Source organism: Chlorocebus sabaeus, chromosome 25 (genome assembly GCF_047675955.1).
Source record: "Chlorocebus sabaeus isolate Y175 chromosome 25, mChlSab1.0.hap1, whole genome shotgun sequence".
In the NCBI taxonomy this organism is placed as follows: domain Eukaryota; kingdom Metazoa; phylum Chordata; class Mammalia; order Primates; family Cercopithecidae; genus Chlorocebus; species Chlorocebus sabaeus.
The window spans coordinates 57,225,684-57,248,584 of record NC_132928.1 but is presented as its reverse complement, the minus strand read 5'-3'; the positions used below and the strand labels follow the sequence as shown (position 1 = coordinate 57,248,584).

The window sequence follows — 22,901 nt, the reverse complement described above, 5'->3', positions numbered from 1 at the left end:
ATCAAAAAGAGGTTGAGAATTAGCAGTCTTTGGACCAATCATCTCGCATTGCTAGAAAGTGGCTTGATCACCAGGTTAACAGGTCTGGATTCAAGAGATCACATGTGTTTAAAAATGTATAAAGAGGCCGGGCACAGTGGCTCACACCTGTAATCCCAGCACTTTGGGAGGCTGAGGTGGGCAGATTGCCTGAGGTCAGGAGTTTTAGACCAGCCTGGCCAACATGGTGAAACCCCATCTCTACTGAAAATACAAAAATTAGCCAGGTGTGGAGGTGTGCGCCTGTAATCCCAGCTCCTCAGGAGGCTGAGGCAGAAGAACTGCTTGAACCCGCGAGGCAGAGGTTGCAGTGAGCTGAGATCACACCACTGCACTCCAGCCTGGGCAACAAGCGCAAAAACTCCATCTCAAAAATAATAAATAAATAAATAAATAAATAAATAAATAAATATAAAGACACATTTCTTTCTACCAAGTCCTAGCCAATTAACTAATGTGTTTTCTTATTTCTTCCAATCAGAATGATGAGTTTTCATCAACCCAAATTCCAGACTACCCCTGAGCCTTTCCATGATGACATCCCAACAGGTTTGCTTTCTTTTAGAGTACTTATAGTGTGAAACATACTAGAAAAAAATGCCGTAGAATAAAAGTCTGATCCCTAAAATAATTTCTAAATTTCCTGAGAAAATTCTCACTTTCTATCCCTTTCTTTTTCACATATTGTCTTTTGACCTGCTGGGATTAGTTCACAGCCCTTCTTTCACTCCATTACCACCTGTGCCCTCCTTAGGCCTCACTTGCCCTTATCCATGTCATGTTCCTTCCCAGGATCTGTCCACAACATATGGCTAAAGACTTCCAGGGAGATGGGGTACAAACAAAATAAAAGTTCCCCTATTGGCAGTCCTGATGGTATCAATGAAAATGGGAGGGGAACTGCATCTCTATACCCTCAGAGTGGCCTCACCAAGGCCCTGAACCTTTCACTCCACCAGCTCCCTAAAATACCTGCCTTCTCCCAGCAGCTGCCTGCGCTATTCTTATCTTCACTTGCTGTTGATAGAAACAAGGAAAGAAGCTCTATTTCAGGCTTCAGCATTGACCTAAGTCTCAGCTTTAGTTAAGGCAACATTGGGCTGGTGAAGATGGAGTGAGCCATTATTTGGGGTAATATAATTCAAGGGCTTACTGCAGCACAGGCTGTCACTTTAGTGGGTGTCCATTTTCTCATTTGCTCCCATATTAACTGAAGCCACTTGAATTTTTCTTTCTTTTAATACATACAGTAAAGAAAATCAGGATCACTTTCCTCACTCTATACATATGGAAAACTCTTTTATCTTAGGAGGTTGCAGGGGAACTAGGCCAGAACTAAAAAGATGTTTAGAAAGGAAATTTGAGGATTGAAGGGATGTCTTGAGGGGATGCCAAAAGGGAGGATGAGAAGCTCAGGTTACAGCTGAGGTTTGGGGATATCCACTCGAATGGAATGAAAGTCTTCCAGTCCTAATCAATCACTTCTTATGTATCCCAAAATATTGGCCTAGCTCATGGCTCTCATTCAGCCAAAGTGGAACCAAGAGCTTGGAGCTAAGAGTACCCACCCAACAAAAGCTACCCACTCTGCTGTTCCCTGGTCTATGACCACCTCATTCTTTTGAAGCCAAGAGAACATGGGTGATAGGCATGTGCAGTTGATGTCATAGTTATCTGTGCCAGCCACACACTCATTCTGAGTTTCCTTTGGACCTGGATTTTTTCAGACCTGCCTTGCAAAGGAATGAATCACACACATACACACCCACCATTGTATACCTTTCCCTCAGCAAGAATATATTTTTTGGCCCTAGAGAACAACGTAACAAGATGCCTTTCATCAATTTATTATCTCTGGGAGTATACTTCAATTAGCAATTTAAGAGCTAGATTTTGTGTGCTCGGGAACAGCACGTTATGTTCTTGGGCGGCCCTGGTTCTTATCCGTAGAGTTCATCCTAGAATAGTGATCTTAGAGGTGGGACTACAGGGAGAGTAGTTGTAAAACTTGCTAGGAGCTGAAGCTTGGTAGATCTACTGTTTATTATAGTCATGACCCTTCTGAGCTGACTTTGCTCTTGTATGTGCTCTTAGAGGTCATGTAAAAGGCACTAGCCTAGAAGCAATGAGACCTCGGTAGGAATCCTAGTCTTGCTGTATAGGCTTGGTCTCTGTGTGCTCACCTGTAAAACCAGAATAGCAAGTTGTCCCACTGAAAGCTAGACCTTTGGTACAAGTAGTCTTCACCTTTGACTGACCCAGGAAAACTGCTGACACTGCTCCAGCCCCGCTTGTTTATAAAGCTTAGACATGTCCATACTGTGGTACTTGCTGCTTATTGCTGAAACCAGCTCCCACCTGTGCTGTGTTCCCTGTGGATTGCTACAAGTGACTGACTCATCCCCGTGAACAACATTACCGCCAATGACTGTCTAACTCAACTGTCGGTCACAATGATTGCTAGCATTTTTTTCTGGACTCTGCTTTTCATTACATATTATCAATAATTATTAATGACAACTAAGGAAATAGAAAGAACTTATCTTTACAAGTGATGGAGATTCCTTCATGAATCTTTGACCTGATCCCAGAATCCCATGACACCCACAGACTCTTAGTCTCAATAAACATTTATATAGATGCTAACCACCTGATGTTAGCCTACCACCTGGCACAGTGGTACGATATGGCACAAAGAGCACTGGGTTAGGATTAAGGATATCTGGGTTCTGGTTCTTAGTCCATTAGTGCCTGTGACCTTAGACTACTGTTCCCTCTTTAGCACAGTGATGAGACTGAACTGGAACCAAGGTTTGTGATCCTATAATGTCTCTATCTCTCATTCAGTTGGACTTTGTTCTCTGGAGCTTGTTCCAGAGAATTCAGAGTTCCAATTCTCTTAATCACTCAGTGATTCCCAATGGGAAGGTGTTATTTCATGCACTGATTTACCCCCATTCAAGTAATCTGTCTTCTGGAAAAACAGAATATTAACCAACTTTTAATAAGTCATATTTGAAGAAGAGGTAGGGTAAGGATTTTAAAGAACCCCAAAATAAATTATTTCACAAAATACAGTTTTCTTTTGAAATGCAAAAGTACTTTCTCTGCCTACTGTAGCTTTTTGTAAGATCATATTTATTTCTTATTTTTATTTTTTTAAAGAACAGAACTATATGTGTGTCCCTTAAAAGTCTCCTGAGAATTGAATCTTCTTTTCTCTCTGACTCGTATTACAACATCAGACATGTTTTATCTTCATTTTTAATTTAATGGGTAATGACGTCTAATACTTGAGTTTTGTTTCTGGATACTCCTTTTGGCCTCATTGACAAGATTTGTAAAAGTTTAAATGTTGTGAGGGGAAAAGGCAATTTTATTAAAAGAAATCATTAGGTGAAGTTTTTGTTTCATTTTCTTTTTTTCCTTTTCTTAAGAAAAAAATAAAAGGTGGATTTGAAAAACAAAATATTAGGTGAATTTTAAATCTGTTTTATAAGGTTGAAGAAGTCTTTGTTGGCCTGTGCTTATTTTGAGTTTCTTTAAGAATAGAATCTAAATAGTCCTTGTCCTTCCTTCCTTCTTGTACTGTCATCCAGAAAACATTCACTACAGACTGCCCATTCTGGGCCCCAGGACAGCTGTCTTCCACGGATTACTGACAGAGGCCTACAAAACTCTAAAAGAGAGACAACGTTCTTCCTTGCCCAGAAAGGAACCAATAGCCAAGATGATGAGGCAGTGAGCGGTAGGAGCTCATCACCTCCCAGACTCCCAGAGAGAAAATAACCTTGCCAAGTCAATCTTTGACACTGGCACCTTCTCCTCACAATTTTCTCTCCTCTCCCAAAAGATGATTTAATTTTGCCTTCCTGAGATTGCTAGTATTCTAGCTGTTACCTCTATCTTCTCTCTCATGTCTCCTAAAGATAAAATGGTTTAATTTACATGATTATAAAGATCTGTTGATGAAAATGGAACATAGTAACTGTCTCTCATTTTATTTTGTTAAAGACTCCTCTCTATGTTAAAGTGGAAAATATCCTTCTGTTTTTAAGCCACAAGTTTTCTATGAAAGTTATTTCAGCTCTTTCCTCAGGACAGGGGCCAGAGATGGCTCCATGAAATCCCTCATGAATTCAGCTTATTAAGAATAAAGGAATAGGCTAGGTGCGGTAGCTCACACTTGTAATCCCAGCACTTTGGGAGGCCAAGGCGGGTGGATCACTTGAAGTCAAGTGTTCAAGACCAGCCTGGTCAACATGGTGAAAACCTGTCTCTACTAAAAATACAAAAAGTAGCCGGGTGTGGCTGGTAGCAGGTGCCTATAATCCCAGCTACTCAGGAGGCTGAGTCAGGAGAATCGCTTGAACCCAGAAGACAGAGGTTGCAGTGAGCCAAGATCACACCCCACTGCACTCCAGCCTGGGCAACAGAGTGAGACTCCATCTCAAACAAATAAAATAAAATAAAATAAAATAAAATAAGTGTAAAAAAGAATAAAGATGTGGGGCCCGGCACAGCGGCTCAAGCCTGTAGTCCCAGTGCTTTGGGAGACTGAGGCAGGAGGATCACTTGAGACCGAGAGTTTAAGACCAGCCTGGGCAATAAAGGGAGACCCCTATGTCTACAAGAATAAATAATAAAAAAATTAAAAGAATAAAGAAGAAAAAGAGAAGTTGCCCTCTAGCCTTATCTCTGTTGGTTAACTCTGGTAGACGACAGAGGATACTGTGATGTAATGACTGGAAAATGGCAAGACATTTGTTATTGCAACCCAGAAGCACAGGAACTGTGCCTTGTCTTGCCCTTCTCATGTCACTTCCTTTAGTGCCTCTCATATGTTAGAAGTTCAGCTAATCCTTGCTTAATAAAAACCATACCTATTGCGTGTATTATGTAGCTTAATTACTTTGATTGGAAGATGTATGCATCCAGATTTATCCCAATCTCTGTGTCCATCTGCAGCATGAGGGAAACAAAAGAAAACTCTAGGCTGGCAAATATTATATTTATAGGCACATATGTTTCATGTGTCCAGCTTCTGGGGTGGGGGGCGGTGGTTATATATATAAAAAGAACACCTCTGTTCTTCAAGAAGCAATGATCTTGTCATATCTCAAGATCCTGACTAACTGGAAACTGAATCAACATCTGAGAACCAACTTCTGCCTGACTGTATTTGAAGAATGCTAAAAGTATCATCAGACTTTGAAAACCTACTGTTGACTTTTCTCTAATATTTCTGTTGAGTGACTGGATTAACCAGATAAGTGAGTAAAAACATCCTGACATCCCTTTCCCTACAGGGCTGGAGACACAAGGGTACATCATGGATACTGGGAATTCACATAGTCTGGGGACCCCCGGAGTCTCTGAAGCCCTTCCAGAGTGTCTGTGACTTTACTTGAAGAATGGACTTCAAAAATCTCAAACAAATGGCTTTGTCCTTAAATTGGCCTCACTTACTGCACCAAAATAAATAAATAAATAAATAGACAAACAAAAACAGAAAAACTTGCTTGATTGTCCTGAATTTCTGGTAGGCTATGATTCTCAGTTTCAGTTCAACTGGAGTTTAAGAACTCCAAAAATAGTGCCCTTGAATTGTGATACCATTTCAGATAGTTGTCAAAGGAGAGATACATCACAGGTAACAATGTTTCCTTCTTTTGTTGTTGTTGCAGATTAATATATCCAGTGAAAAGATTGGGTGTAACTGTACCCATGCATTATAGAGGATACATGCCCCATTCACAATTATTTGGAGCTTTTGAGGTAATCAGAATATTATGTGGCTAGTGAGATAGAATACTTCCCAAATATCTTCAAGATGGCTTCATCCATAGTACTGGGACATTTCTAAAATCTTGTAAAATATAAAATAATAACATCATGTTGTTTGGTAGTATGATGACAGAAATGGATGATCTATATCAACGGTTCTTAAACTTTTGGTCTTAGGAAATTTTACACTCTGAGGCATTGAAAATGCTAAAGAACTATTTATAATATTAGAAATTAAAACGGAGAAACCTTTTAAACACTTCCAATCAGCTGTCAGAGTGATGACATTATCACATGTCATGTAGCCTCTGGAAAACTCCACTGTACTTAGGAGGTTTTCCAGAGGCTACTTGAGGCTTCCTGAGAAGAAGAATAAGAAAGGAAAATAACATCTTAGTATTATAATGCAAACAACTGTAACTCACAGATGCTCTGGAAGGGCTTCAGAGACTCCCAGGGGTCCCCAGACTATGTGAATTTCCAGTCTACATGATGTATCCTTGTGTCTCTAGCCCTTTAGGGAAAGGGATGCCAGGATGTTTTTACTCACTAATCTGGTTAATCTAGTCACTCAACAGAGGTATTAGAGAAAAGTCAACAGCAGGTTTTCAAAGTCTGATGGTACTTTTTAGCATCATTTACCTCCCTTTGCTCAGATTGTCTACTCAAAAACTTTATAAACTTCATTTGGTTTCTCAAATAGAGTGGGTTGACCAGTTAGCACAAGAAGTCTAGTTCCATTTGAAATCTCATTTCTCTATATGAATGACTGTTAATTTGCTTGGGCTAGTGTGAACTCATTTCCCAGAATCTGAGGTCTAACCTGGACCTAGTGTGGCCTCAGCACACTAGTAATACTCCATCTGCAGCTTTGTTGAATAGTAAGCCAGCTGGTGAACTTCCTTTTCAGTTTACTCCTACAACAAAATCCTGAGAATAAAAGAACTGAGGGAAGAATTTTCTAAATTGGGAAGTCCAACTCTGACATATCCCTCCATGGGACTAACCCAATGCTATTATTTCAATTTAAACTTGCAAAGAGATTTGCATATATGCTGTGTGATTTTTCTCTACCAGTAGTAGTATTTAAAATAAATCTTCTTACACCAAACTTTGCTTCTATTTTTCCTGTGGAAGTCAAAGTTTTAACTCTGCCATCCCTCTTAGCTCAATCCTCCCAGCACTGGGTTGGATCCTAAGAGGTGATAACTTGAGCTTTTCAGTTATTTTACCTGCTGCATGTTTTTTTTTTTTTTTTTTTTTTTTTTTTTTTTTTGGAGGCAGAGTCTTGCTCTGTCGCCCAGGCTGGAGTGCAGTGGCCAGATCTCAGCTCACTGCAAGCTCCGCCTCCCAGGTTTACACCATTCTCCTGCCTCAGCCTCCCGAGTAGCTGGGACTACAGGCGCCCGCCACCTCGCCCGGCTAGATTTTTGTATTTTTTAGTAGAGACGGGGTTTCACCGTGTTAGCCAGGATGGTCTTGATCTCCTGACCTCGTGATCCGCCCGTCTCGGCCTCCCAAAGTGCTGGGATTACAGGCTTGAGCCACCGCGCCCGGCCGGCCCTGCTGCATGTTTTTAAGCATCATCCAAAAGATCTCTCATAAATAGGCTATGGTAATTTCTTCACTATGAAAATCTACTGATAATGTTACTCCTGGTTCAAAGTAATATATATTTCAGATAAGTTTTGCAAAATGGATAATCTTGGGTAGATTTTTGTTGTTGTTTTAAGATAAAAGCCTGCTTTTGCTGTTTGTTGTTGTTGTTGTTGTTTTAAACAAGGACTCTTATTATAATAAAAGTTCACTGACATGAGTCAGATACACTATTTCATCTTTCTTCACCCTAACAGGGAATTTTAAAAAACCAATCAATCTACAAAATTCTTTTATTGCCATGAATAGAGAAAAATGCTATATTTAGGAAAAGCCATGCTGGAGCTTTTACAAACAAATATTTAACTCGTTGTCACATCTAGTTCCCAGTTTAACCTTGGGAAATCCTACAGGCCTCTACTGCCATGTGCTGTGTTCAGGGTCACTTGTATTTTCCCTTCACCAAACTGTCAAAGCTCAGGGGAGACTGGTCAGGAGCCATCACCTCCCAGGCCTTGTGGTAGCACACATTGGAGCTGCCCATTGTTCTGAACATGTCTAAGAATACATAACTTCAAGTAGCCTAAGTGTAACGAGTTTAATAGAACTACCTTGTGTGCTCCTAAGGAAAGCCCTATTTAGAATGTCTTATTTGGGTGTAGTTACTCAGTCTGAGGGAGGTCTTAGGGATGAGAAAGTATTACCAAATAGAGTATGGAAGAGTTTCAAGATGAAGAGGAAGCATGGGTCTTGCTTCTATAAATAAACCTATAACTAAATTCTGAAGAGTCAAGGTGAAATTAGAAAATTTAGAAATGGATAAAATTTAACTAACCCTTAGAGAAAACAGGGATGATCAATTGTTTCAACCATCTCCCTCTCAAAACCATCTTAATGTAGCACTTTATTAAATATTATACCTGTTTAATATACCTAATTCTTGTCTTTCTAGAAAAATGTAAAGCTTAATGAGGACAAGAACAATATCTCATGCTGACACCATATCCCTGCAGGAGCTACCCAGAACACACTTGAGAGATATTTCAAATGAAAAAATAAAAGTCTATTCCTAAGCTTACCAAGCAATATGGAAAAAAATAATAAATGAGGTAAAATCCCTGAATTTGGGACAGCAAAGCTATAAAGGATTTAGGTATTAGGATTCTGCCTTTGAGGAACTAATAGTTTCAATTGTAGAATAAGATATACACACAAACATGCACGCAAATGAAGAACACTTGTGCAGGTCAGTATGCAAATAGGCGTGAGTTATAAACAGGAACACTCAGAGATTGCAGCAAAAAAGCTCTCCATATCACCAACCGTCCAGCTCTCTAGACAGGAACAAAGAGGCAGTTGTGTGAACATCTCAAGAAAGTGGTCAGAGAGGGGAAATAGCCATATTCACCCACATGAGAAGTTATTGCTCGTTCTTTGTGAAGTCTTTGGCAAGACATTTAACTGTCTGGCCAATAAAATGCAGAAGAGTGGAATCAGGTACTGGCTGATGTCTGCTGTTTCAAGGAAAACTTGTTCTTAAACCTCTTGGGATTGTCCTCCACTGTCTGTGTTGTGGGGATCATCCTGTAGAGATGTCACATAGCTAGAGTCAGGAAGCCTTTTCTTGCTAGATTCTCACATTGATAAAAATGCATGAAGAGTAAGATGTGCATAAAAACAACAAGAAAAACATTTGCTAACATTAATTGACTCCAAGGCATGGAACTGTGTGGCTGGAGGACAGAAATTGGCCAAGAAAGAGGATTTTTTCAGAGTATACCCATATTTGCTCTTTTAATTTTGAACCATGTGAATGTTTCACTGACTCAAAAACAGAACAAGATGAAACAAACAAAAAAATCTTTTAAAAATTGCCAGAGGGTTAATCTAGGTGATAAGCTATTAACATAACTGTTTGTCTTCCTGACACTCAAACAACTTAGTCCTTGAATACTTACAAGGTTTGGACAAGTTTCCAGTTTAAAGAATAAACTTTATCTCTGGTCCTTGGAAGTTTTGCCACTGAGAGGCTTCTACTGGCAAATAGTAACATTTATGTAGCATTTTAAACTTTTCAAAGCACTTTCACTTGTTTTTCCTTTCTGTTTGCATTAAATTTACCGTTGTTCTCCCCATTTAAAAAAAGCAACAATGTTTCATACAGTGCTATCTAATTAGCAAATGCAATTATTCCCTGGAGAAATTTTAACCAAAAAAAAAAAAAAAAAAAATCTCTTTTTTTTCTCTTAAGATCCCAGGTTATTTGGGCAGTATGACATGGACCCAGTCATTCTCTCTGGATCCACCCCAGTGTCACTCAAATTACAGTACCTAGAGAGTAGAATCTAAAATTCTACTAATGCCCTGGCCTAGTGTGGCTATAAGAATCTTAACCTCTCTTGTTCTGGATTTCCTCCTTCCTGAAAAACAGAATGTTATGGCTTTAGTCTTCCTAGCGCTAAGTCACATTCAGTCTTTCACATTGACTTGCTACTAGCTATAGACTTTTTGTCCTTCTAGTGAGAATTACTGTTCTGACAGCTTTCCTCAGGTTGCTAAAATTTTAACACCTATATCCATGGCCCTAGATGATTTCTTATTAGGGTTTATTCTAGCTAGATTCCAGCTAGTTACCATCGCTCTGAATCCAGATTCCATCATTGACTAGTCCTCCCACATTTGACAATGTGGTCTTCTTTTTCTAGGTATTTGATACAAGTGTTGAAAGGAACAGAGTCAGGAACCAAATCCCATAGAATAAATTTAGAACTCTCTCTTTAGATCAGGGATTCCCAGGGAGCTCTTCTTTATATTTTATTGTAAAAAAAATTCAAATATACACAGAAGTGGAAATAATAGCACAAAAACACCTATAGCTCCTCCCACTAGAGTCCGCAACTGTCAATATTTTTGCCACATTTCCTTCACCTATACATTGTTTTGCTGAACCATTTTAAAATAGATATCATGACATTATACCTCTATATAGTTCAACTTGCAGTTCTTCAACACATAACACCATTATCTCACCTAACAAAATATGAATAATTCATTATTGTTATATTCACTTAGTCTATACTCAAATTCCCCATTTGTCCTCAACATGACAATTACAGCAGGTTTGTTCAAAGCCAAGTTACATCAAGGGTGACATATTGCATTTTTCCTCCTTTCATCTAGAACTCCACCTCAACTTCCTTTTTCATTACATTGATCTTTTGAAGAGACAAAGATAAATTGTTCTGTAGAAGCCAAAGACCTCTTTAAATAATATGGCTCTTCATGTTGTTCATTACAAATGCTGCTATCAAATAAAGGTCATTTATTAAATAATGTTAATTTTCCTTTTTAATAACAAATTTGTATGTAACTACCAATTAGAGATCCTGGTAAACATGAAGTAGCACTCTTATCATTTGGGGTTGACATGATCACAAGGATAAACTCAGAATTATGACACTTTATAAGGGTACAAAACTGATCAAGTTATTTGATCAATGGGAAAGACATCTATGGGTCTTTCCTGTGTTCTATAATGAATCTATCTCAGTAATACAGTTCTTAGAAGGACTGATGCAATAAGCATGCAAAGTTTCTATTTAGAATCTCTGATCATAGAAGCAAACACATGTTCTCATTTAATATTTGGAAAGCTGACTTTAAACTAATATTTATCCAATCCACGTTGTGTGCTAGTAAACAGGGTGGTTAGTTGAGCACAATTGATTCCCCACTACCTATTCAACACTGTTAGAGAGATCACATTTCATCCTTAGAATAGCCCTACAAGATAGGCATCACTATCCCTATAATATGGATGAGAAAACTGGATCTCACAAAGTTTAAATGACAGGCTCAGGTTTACACTAAGTTGGGAATTGAACTTAGGTGTTTTTGAATACATACCTGGAGCACCTACCACTTCCCTATTCTGCCCCTCTGATTGTGAATAATACCCACTCCTTGGTCAATAAAATATCTAAGATATTATATCTACCAATCACTACAACCTTGTTAGAGTTCAGTAAGAAGTAGCTGTTCCCTCACTGAAATCTTCTACCTTCTGGGGGATAAATCTGGCTACAAACCAAACAAAATCAAGCCTTATCTTCTGGGGTTTCCTCAGAGTGGGAAATGCCACATACTTGCTGCAGGCAGAGGCCTCTCCCCTCTCAACCTGCTAGACATTCAGGTTTACTGGAAATGTATCATGTCTTTGGAATGGGAGGGCAAGGAGGAGACAGAGAGAGCCAGGTCCTGGCATGAAACTTGCCCACCAGGATAGACAAGGCTTGGGAGATGGGAGGTGGTGGGTAGGAAGGCAGACTAGGTCCAAGAGCATGTGAAAGTCTGAACATGTGAACATGTGTAGCACCAGTCAGTCCTGAGGTTTTTGTCAGCAATTAGAGACCAAATAGAGGGGTGTGTGTGTGTGTGTGTGTGTGTGTGTGTGTGTCAGAGAATACTTGAAAGTGTCAAAGGTGCTTCTTACCTGTGGTAAAGCTCAGTCACTGGACACAAAGTTCAAGGGGCTAGATTCTCTCTGGGGAAGGGAGTCTGACCAGAGCAAAATTAGGAAGCCCAGGGATTCTCAGTGGGGCCGTATCATGATTTATGGGGGAAAAAGATGCAGTTAGAGATTGCATTCAATATTGAAATATTTTACATACATGTATTTTAAAACTAAATATATTTGTGTTGTCTGGGTGCCGTGGCTCATGCCTGTAATCCCAGCACTTTGGGAGGCTGAGGCGGGTGGATCACGAGGTCAGGAGATCGAGATCATCCTGGTTAACACAGTGAAACCCTGTCTCTAGTAAAAATACAAAAAATTAGTTGGGCGTGGTGGCCGGCGCCTGTAGTCCCAGCTACTCAGGAGGCTGAGGCAGGAAAATGGCGTGAACCCGGGAGGCGGAGCTTGCAGTGAGCTGAGATCGCGCCACTGCACTCCAGCCTGGGCGAAAGAGCAAGACTCCATCTCAAAAACAAACAAACAAACTATATATACACATATATATGTATATATTTATGTTTATAATACAAAATGATGAAAGCAAATTGGAAAAAAATCTTCTTAGCCAGGAGGATGTGCACATGAACTCTAGCTAAAAACTGTTACCTTTTGCATAGTGATTTTTCAATGGAGTTGTGAAATTTCTATGTTAAACACAAGAGGATATTGGTTTCAATACTGAGAAATCCTTGGAGAACAGAGGGGAAAACAGAAGTTCTGGGAGCAGATGTTGGTGCTGGAAGAGCAATAAGTTAGCCTAGGGTTTATCTCTATTTCATTTGTTTTATTCAATAAACATTCACTGAAAAACCTACTAAGCAAGAGGCATTGTGAAAAACTTACTAAGCAACAGACATTGTGTTGGGTGCTTTGGGTATAACAGTGAATGTAACCATTTTCTGCCCTTGAGAAGTTTGTGATCTAACTAAGCAGTAGAGGTAGGTTAACATATAACAACAACAAAATCTTAGAAGTGCTATGATAGAAGTATACACAAGGCACTAAGAGGGGTCTCTGACCCTAGTTCAAGGTGGGGAGGAGTAGAAAGAATTTCTTGGACCATAAATGAATTTCAAAGAGCACTTGGCACTGGATCTAGTGCAAAGGGACAGTTTCTCTAGCAGAGTGATGAACCATAGTGACTACAAGTTTGGGCTCTGTACTCATGTTGGCTGAGTTCCAGTACAGATGGCGCAATCTTGGGCAAGTAACTTGCCTCTCTAGACCTTGGGTTCTTCCTCTATAGCATCAAGATGGTAAGACGGTACTGCAGGGGCCAACCTCTTGGCCCTATGAAGGTTCACTGACAAATAAGCTCTTAAAAGGCAGATTAATTGGAGAAAAGACATACTCATTCATTTCAAATGTATACACAAGAGCCTTTGGGATGAAGACCCAAAGATATGGGAGAAATTATCCATTTTGATGCTTAGATTCAAAGAAGTATGGAGCGTTGTGTAGAAATATGATTGGACAAAAAGGTTGTGATCAAATGCTAGTAGACTGACTGGGGAAACCCAGCAAGACCTGCCTGTCTGAATTCTTCTTGGCACCTCTGAGCATCATTCCTTCTTTCTAGGGGTGGGCCAGGGTGTCTTCGGGGAAAGGGGACTCTCGTTTCTATGTCTCACCATAGAGAAGAGGGATTCTAGTTTCTGTGGCTATCCTCAGGGGAGAAAGTGCTGCAAGACAGGTGGACGGCAGAAGGTCAGAGAAAAACATTTACTTCTAATGCTGCTTCTGAGGCCTTCATTTCAGGATATTGTTTTCTGAGCCCCAGTAGTACCTACCTCACAGGGTTGCTGTGAGAAGTAAATGTAGTAATTATGTGAAGCACTTTAGCACATAGCTCTCAATAAAAATAAATAATTAATGCAAAATGCAATATGGCCTGATGGATCTGAAATTGTATTGGGGGGACTTTTAACTATGGTGTTTTCTGTGCTTAGAAATTCTCTTCCAATGCTGGTGTAAGGTTTTTGACTCTTCATTTGTAGAACATTACACAAGAGTCAATGAGGGCGCTCTATCAAGGACTGACGTATAAATTAGAAATGTGGCAACATTGGCTTTCAAAGGGAGTTCATGGTTAATGAAAACCTACCTCAGCCAAACCCAACATATGCTCTCATTCATTTATCAATATTTTAATTCCTAATATATGCCAGGTACTATGCTTTATGGTGACTTTACAGAGATGATTTATACACAATACTTTTCCATAGAAACTCATGGTCTTGAGAGAGAGAGAGAGAGACAGAAAGAGAGAGAGAGAGACAGAATCACAATACCATATGAAAGTGTGATAGCAGAGGTTTGTGCAAAATGCTTTGGGGAACCCTCCCAAGTACTGTAATGACTAACACTGACTGCACATCTGGGAAGGTTTCCTAAAGAAGGTAACCTGCTAGTTAGGTCTTTAATAAGAGTTTCCCAAGCAGATACCTGTGGGATGGGAGAATTCCAGGAAGAGGAGATTGCTTATGTAGAGAACCAAAGCATTGGTCAAAAATGATGCATTCATGGCAAGAAGCATAGAAGCATTGTGTGAGATAAACAGGGGATTAGGTTAAAAAGGTAGATTATACTAGTATGATATTATATGGCTGTGCAATACTTACTCTATAGGCTGGAGAGAACTAGAGGCACGATCAGAACAGATCTGAGAAAGAACAAACAATGGAAATGGAGTGAGAGGAGAGGAGAGATGAGCTAAAAAGAAATCAGGCCTTTGCAATAATCCAGGCAAGGTTGAAAGTTTCTGGCTGTATAGATAGTCTGACCATATAGAAAGAGATCAGGACTGCAGATGCATTTCTAGGAGTCATCAGTTTAAAGGTGATATTTAAAGCTATGCATATCAATGAGCTACCCCAAGGACATGATATAGTGTGGGAGGAGAGGGGTCCAAGTGGGCAGGCCTAGAGAAAACCAGCAAAGGACAAGGTAAGAAAGAAAAGACAGCAAATTAAACGGAATAAACCAAAAGTCGTTGTTCTAGGGAGGAAGAAGTTTACAAAGTAAGGAGTTATCAATGGTGCCAAATACTATAGAGAATTTAAATATGAAAGGAGTAAAAATAAGTCACCAGATTCCACAAATAAAAAGTTAGGGTAGCCATAGTTAAAGTATTAGGGACTGAAGCTGGATTGCAATGAGTTGAACAAAAAAAGGCAGTTTGGTGATAAGAAAGAGAGACATGGTTGAAGAAAAGGTATGCTTAATGACAGATAGACAGGAACCTATTTGAAGCCAAGCCTCTGGACACCTAAGCACTCTACTGCTTTGTTTCTGTCTATGAGTTGTTTTTTAGATTTTTTTTAAAAATTGGGAAACATTTTTTATGGTGTGAGGATCTCATTGGCAGTCTTTTTAAAAAACTGCATCCATGAGTGTTACCTAAAACCTCTCTGCTCACTCTACATTGACTTTTCTCCCCGCTCTCAGTATATCCACGCCAGAGGCTGCAGGGACTACAAGAGGAATGAAAGGAAGCCTGCTCTCCAGCTCGGGTGCTCCTCCAGGATCCTACCTTCTGCCTGCTCCAGTCCTCCTCACACATTGGCTCCCCTCCTTCCTGACCCACTTAGCTTCATGACTTGGCTCCCACTTCTACTGGAGCTTCAGATTGTTTTTTTGGGCCAGGTAACAGAACCTTCTCAGCACTGCAAACTGAGGCCTGTAGTGTCATGGCCATGGCTCTGGCGCCAGGACCTGCCACACATTCATTCATTTACACATATATTTGTTAAACCCCTACTGTGAGCCAGGTACTATTACAGGCACTCGAAGACATTGAGGAAGGAGGAAACCAAAGTCCCTGTTCTTAATGGAATTTACATTTAGTAGAGGAGACAAACACTAAACAAATGGTGGGCAAGGCCCCCGGGTGCCCTATCTTTCAGGAAAAGAACAGGAACGCACTCACATTGAATGATAGTTACACTTCATAAACTCTCGGAGCCACTCCTTTTGATGTGGTTCCCTAAGATATAAAGTCTACTACTGTCACCTCTCTCCCCCAGACATTCAGACTCCAAATGGGCATATCTGTCAATCAAGTTAGATTCTTATTCTTTTCTGGCATACCACATAAGCTTTCCAATAATTAGCATATATTGCACAATCTAAGAAGCCATCAGGAAAAAGATGAACCAGTATTGTAGGTACTTTAAATAAATGTGTGATAAGAGAAACTTAATAGGGGACCCCTACATAAAGCTGAGACACCAAAGAGCTATATCCTTAATATAAAGATAAATAAGAAAGGAACTCACCTCACAGAGAGAGACAGAAAAAAAAATCTTACATGTCTCAGTCTTGGCTTTAGTCAAGAGAGTGGGAAGAACATCTCATCTGGGAATTCAAACTATAAGCTGGTACTCTCACTGGTGGTCTAACTTCACACTGCTAGTATGGCCCAAATATCCCCAATCTCAGAATTTAATATGAAGTGGTCTCAAAGGGACTGGCAGAAGCAAAAGCAAACCCCCAGAACCAAGGTTCACAATGCCCAAATGATGGCTCACTTACTCTGGCACTAACCAAAATTAGTCATTTCTAACACAACCAAAAGGTAATAGCCATCGGGCCAACTTCATAGTGTAGGGATTTAAACTATAGTCTCTATTCTGTGAGTTTATTTATTTATATGTTTATTTTTGAGACAGGGTCTCACTCTGTCACCCAGGCTGGAGGGAAGTGGCACAATCATGGCTCACTGCAGCCTTGAACTCCTCGGCTCAAGTGGTCCTCCTGCCTCAGCCTCCCGAGTAGTTAGGACTACAGGTGCACACCACCATGTCCAGCTAATTATTTTATTTTTACTTTTTGTAGAGATGTGGTCTCACTGTGTTGCCCTGCCTAGTATTCTCTGGGTTTAAATTTTAAGTGCAATACTTTGTCTATAGTGACCACTTCAAAGTTACAGATGGAGAAATTAAGGCTTATATAGCAAATTAACCACAGCACCGAGATGCTGATTTAGACAATTCTTTTTCCTGAAAGAACAGAGTTTCTCTGTGTCTGGCATCTTAGGCTCATCCTTCTTGTATGGTAGTTTCTATTAAGTAGCATGCTAGCATCTATGGAAATGGGTATCAGCACCCAGAGACATCAGTCTTAATTATTGACAAAACCTCCCTAAAGCTCCTAAGCTAATTCTGGGCTTCATAACTGAAAATGCAGATGCTGGTAAAGGTATTTAAGGGAAATATGAAACCTATCGTAAAACAAGAACTAGGTGGGAAAGGTAAAATTCTAAGTTCTTCTATTTAGAAGGAACACCAGAGACCATCTAGTCCAATTCCTCAGGCTACATGGCAGGACTATCCTATCAGATCTTTGCGTGGCTCATCTTTTTGCATAACTCAGGTTTCTGTTTAAACGCCACTCCTCAGGAAAGACCCCATTGACTATCTCATTTATAATAGCCCACCCACGTCCCAAGATACTTAATCCCTTCTTTTGCTTCTTTTAGTCAGAACAATTATCACTTTCTGAAATAGCCTGAAACTATTAGCTAATTATCAACTTGCTTTTTCTGTCTTCCCCCACTAGAAGATAGAAACCTTGCTCAGCTCTACAAACTCAGAGCTAGAACAGCATCTGGCCCCAAATGGAAACTAAAAAAAATTGTTGAGTGAGTGAATAGTGGGGAATCAGTGAAGAAAGTGAGGATGATAGCCTTAATTATTTCAATTTCAGACAAATGAAATGTAATGATGTTAGGTTTAGATTAGGTTTTTTTTTTTTTTTTTTTTTTGTATTTTAGTAGAGACAGGGTTTCACTGCATTGCCCAGGTTGGTCTTGAACTCCTCAGCTGAGGCAATCCACCCACCTTGGCCTCTCAAAGTGCTAGGATTACAGGCATGAATCACTGAGCCCGGTCCAGATTAGGTTTTAAGTGATTCATTTTCTCAGAGGAGCTATCTGTAATGTTTCAGTATTACAGCCCTTAGCATTGTGTCTGCTATATACAAAGTTCTCAGTAAAGGTTTGCTGGATGGAAGAATGCACATTATATATCCCTTTATAATAAGCTTCTTCAACTTTCTGGAAATTGATGAGGCTTACTATTAGAGGACAATGATATATGTGATGATATTAACCAAAAAAAAGTTTGAAAATAGAAATAGATTGTGGATCATATGAAACATTGAAAGAGATGAAAGAGTTAAAAGATTTAAAATAACATTTTAAAAATGAGAAGTGGGGTCAGGTGTGGTGGTTCATGCCCATAATCCCAGCACCTTGGGAGGCTGAAGTGGGAAGATCACTTGAGCCCAGGAGGTCAAGACCAGCCTGGGCAACATAGAGAGACCCCCATCTCTAAAAGAAATTTAAAACTTAGCTGGGCATGGAGGTCCCTGCCTGTGGCACCAGCTACTCAGGAGGCTGAGGTGGGAGGATTGCACTACTGAACTCCAGCCTGGATGACAGAGTGAGACCCTGTCTCGAGAGAGAGAGAGAGAGAAAAGAAAATCATCAATACTGGGAAAGGAAGACAGGAGAGTTTTAAAATAAGAAGAAGGAGAGATTCAAGAAGTCATGGTTGTCTATGTTCCTCTCATTTCCTATGTTAAGTAATCAAAGGAGGTTATGAAATCTTCCTCCAGGAGGGTTTTAAAGATAAGAACACTTTTTTGTTGGCTGGTGTGCCTGTGGATCCATCCTGGAAGTAAGAAACTAACCAAGTGGTTTTTCCAACATCTTCTAGACTTATGATATTCTGCATTTGGACACTGTAAAACCACTCATTCATCATTCAGCAAACATTTACAAAGTTCCTGCTATGTACCAGCAAATAGTTAGAATCCTTTTGGTTCCAAGTGACAGAAATTCAATTCATACCTTAATACTTCAAGAAAAAAATGGAAGTGAACTTGAAGGATCCTGGTTTTCTCCCAGAGCAACCAACCCACAAGAAGGGCAGGGATGCAGCAGACCCCAGGAACCATTGCAGCCAGGGACCTAATATGGTGAGGATTCTATCTCCATCATTTTTCTTTGTTATCTTTAGATGTTGACTTTTTCTTTCTCCTGTTGCAGACTATTTTCTCATAGTGAAAAATGAGACTATGGACATCTTCCAAGATTTATGTCTTATAGTTTTTGGCTGCTTGTGATCTCAAGCCCAAAGATCTAGAAGGCACCAGACCCAACTTGGAAGTGTGCCCTACCATCAAATAATTGATTATAATCATTCAGATGGGACTAAATAAGAACTCTATAAGGATGAAATGGTGTGGAAGGAGAGACATAGTTTTCAAAGTAAGTGGGTAGGGCTGAGCAGGTAATACCATATACACTCACTATGGCCTGATACTGTGTTATACCAATACAGGTGAAACAAATATGACTAAACCTTTATATCTGTAAAATCAAGGTGTCATTAACTGGTGCACTATACAAAAATGCTGTCAGTGATACTCTTAGGAAGTTTGAATGCAATGGTATGTTTAGGAACAGCTGAGATTGTCATCTCTCTTTGAGAAGACTGCCCTAATTTTCTTTGTAAAAGGCACCTCTTGTCTCTCCAGTTCAGAGGGTTGACCTGTCACTTGTGGTTAGTGATGACTACAGAAGTGAAGATGATAGTTGAGTAACTGGTTTGTCAACTCTTGGGAGTATGGAAAAGAGCTATAATACTATTGGAAATGGGCAGTATAAAGTGGAAAACAAGAGGAGTAGGTAGAGAGAAAGAGAGAAGAAGAAAGAAAACAGGAGAAGGTGGTTAATGGGGTTTATGTAAAATTCACTCCAAACCTCACTTACTCACAGTTCTCCATGTCCTCCTTCATTCAAGAATGAGAAAGATGGGCTCTCCTGAAAAATACTGAGAGGGCAAAGCTCCTTGATATGGGACTCTCTGATCCAATTGTTCTTTTAGCTCCTTGGCAGTCTGCTCAGCTCTTTCCCTAGATCAGTGTCTGGTTAGAAAGGGGGTATGAGACTGAATGAACTACTCACACTCTAGCTTCATTTCCATGACAACCGATCTTCACCCATTGCATTTGGCATCTCATAACTTATGCCTTCCCAAGGAGGAATTGGTATGTTTGGAGAAGGAATGGGGTTGACTTGTGGTCAAAGAGCTGGGCTTTTCAGAACTCTCTAAAGGATCTTTCTTCTTTCTCTTTCTTTCTTTCTTTCTTTCTTTCTTTCTTTCTTTCTTTCTTTCTTTCTTTCTTTCTTTCTTTCTTTCTTTCTTTCTTTCTTTTTCTTTCCTTTCTCTTTTTCTTTCTCTCTCTCCCGCTCCCTCCCCTCTTTCCTTCCCCTCCCCTTCGCCTCCCCTTCCCTCCCTCCCTCCCTCCCTTCTTTCCTTCCTTCCTTCCTTCCTTCCTTCCTTCCTTCCTTCCTTCCTTCCTTCCTTCCTTCCTTCCTTCCTTCCTTCCTCCTTCCCTCCTTCCTTCCTTCCTTCCTTCCTTCCTTCCTTCCTTCCTTCCTTCCTTCTTCCTTCCTTCCTTCCTTCCTTCCTTCCTTCCTTCCTTCCTTCCCTCCTTCCTTCCTCCCTTCCTTCTCTTACCTTGTTGCCCAGGCTGGAGTCTGGAGTGCAGTGGTGTAATCATGGCTCCTCACAGCCTCCATTTTCCAGACTCAAGCAATCCTCCTAACTCAGCCTCCCTAGCAGCTGGGACTACAGGTGCACATCACCACACCCAGCTAATTTGATTTATTTTTTTGGAGAGACAAGGTCTTGCCATGTTGCCCAAGCTGGTCTCAAACTCCTGGGCTCATGCAAGCCTCCTGCCTCAGACTCCCAAAGTGCTGGGATTACAGATGTGGGCAACTGTGCCTGGCCTTGAATGATATTTCTTTTGGAGATATTTCTGTTTTCAATGCTTAAAGTAACAGTAATTCTTTCCAGATGGCTTGAAATAAAAACATTCCCATTTCCCTTTAGAAAATGGCCACAGTCCAATATCTCTCAAATAGCCCTACAACAACAACACAGGCTAAAGTATGTCTAGTCATTTGTTAGTCAAATGGGAAAGTAGGAAGACATGATGGATTGGTGACAAACTGGCTCAGCCAGCTTGTCCAGGTTAGGAACCATCTTTCTTCTCCCTAGATGAGAATGGCTGTCCAAGATTGCAGGATTTCAGGGGTAGGAATATTTTAGGATTGCTTGCAAGTCAAAGGATTCATGAGGCGAGAGTCATGGGGGAGATGGAGGTATATAGAAAAACGAAGATGACAAATACCTGCATTGAAATATTAGTGATTCTGACATCCTCCATTAGGCCTAAAGGGAGAAACCATGACTTAATCATTTCTTTATCTCTAGTTAGCATATTTGCTGTCTCTACGTCTCTATCTCATAGCTGGCACATAGCAGCTGTTTCGTAATATTTAGTTGATTGACTGAATAAAAGTAAGATTTGATGTTTGTGAGTATATCTCAGGAGTTCTGCACAATCTGAGACTTCCTAAAGGCATAAGATTTGTCCTCTATAAATGAAAGACATATTTCTTTTTATTTTTTTAACTATCCCTCATTTAACTCTGATTTAATTTTTCTGAACTGGGTTCCTTATTAACTGGGAATTTGAATCCGAAAAACTGGCTCCAAATGAGATACAGAAGATAAATTTTCTTTCTCCTAGGCTCCTAAAAGAGGAACAATTCATTCTGGGATCCAGAAACAGAACCCAGAATAGGGATTCTTACAAATTCTAAGCAAAGCTCAGAGTGAAACAAAGAGAAGTGCCTTTCAGAGTTATCTTCATTGAGCAACCACACAACTGCCTCAGAAAGGCAAAAATATATGTCCAGTAAGTATGGAATTTTCTGCTCATTCTTTCCAATTAATAAGCCCCCTAGGCCTTACAATAAAATCTGGAGGGTTTCACAAAGTTGGATCTCTTTTTTGTACATGAGAATTGCTAGAATATACTGGCTTAAAATTCAAAAACAATAAGGAAAAGATAAGCAATGAGAATGGGTATTTGTCACTGAGAAACAACAAGGTAAGATATGTTTACAACTTAGTGGCTAAAAGTAGGGTCACTGGTTGCAGCCTGACTGGGTTTGTATCCTGGTCCAAACCTTGTTGCTTCCTTATGGCTTTGGGCAAGGTTGTTGTGAGACTGAAATGCATTTTATCAAGAAAAGTGCTTAAAATATGCCTAGAATTATAGGAACTCAATAAATATTAACTAATCGTACTATTATTAAAAAAAAAAAAAGTTTTCTAAATCACAATTCTAATAAGGCCTGCTTAAAATACTTCAATAGCTGTTCATTTTCCCCCTGGATAAACTGTCCTTTAGTATGGCCTACAGGGGCATTCCAGGGTTGGCCTCTGCTTCTCATCCCCTGCGACTCCTCCCAGATCAAACCCTAAGCTCCAGCTTTACTTAGAGCTCCCTCAATTGCCTTCCTCTTTTATATCTCTGTACATATTCTTCCTTCTCCTTGAACTATTCTTTCCCACTCACTCACCTGGCTGATATCAATTTGTCCTTAAAATAGTCCAGATATCAGCTCTTCCAGGAAGCTCCCCCTAATATACTCAGCTTGGCTTAGGGACTCTTCCCATAAGCTCTTACTTTCCCGTGATCTGCTGCATCATGTTCCTCATCATACTCTGCTGACATAGTTTCCTTCTCTCCCTCCCCCACAGGCTATGTGTTCCTTTGGGAGAAGATGTGGCATTTCTTTCTCCAGTGTATCCCCAGCCTGTAACACAGAGCAGGTATTCTGAAAAGTGCTTAGAATTTTAAAAATGGCTAAATATTTAAAAGAAGGAGGGTTAAAAATGAGCACACTTAAAAATGAGGTTTTAAAATGAATTATCCTATAAGGATCAGCAAAGGAAGAATTAAAACCCAACAGAAAAAGAAAGAAATACAGAAAAATCTGCAATTCCCCCACCTCTCAACTCACTCCTGACTCCATGCATTTGAAGTCTGGGATTCACTCCATTTTTTTGTCAGTTACAAGTTCTGCTTAACAGCATGT

General features: G+C 40.0%; 1 protein-coding gene across 1 annotated transcript in view; it reads left to right on the top strand.

The window, feature by feature from the left end:
- The window catches only part of C25H1orf105 (chromosome 25 C1orf105 homolog), a 47,332-nt gene extending 43,313 nt beyond the window's left edge, over positions 1-4,019 (top strand). The window contains exons 6-7 of the mRNA XM_007989512.3: positions 521-588; positions 3,639-4,019. Coding sequence (XP_007987703.2) covers positions 521-588; positions 3,639-3,784 — 214 coding nt within the window. The 3' untranslated portion in view covers positions 3,785-4,019. The remainder of the gene's footprint in view (positions 1-520; positions 589-3,638) is intronic.
- The last annotated feature ends 18,882 nt before the right edge of the window (positions 4,020-22,901 follow it).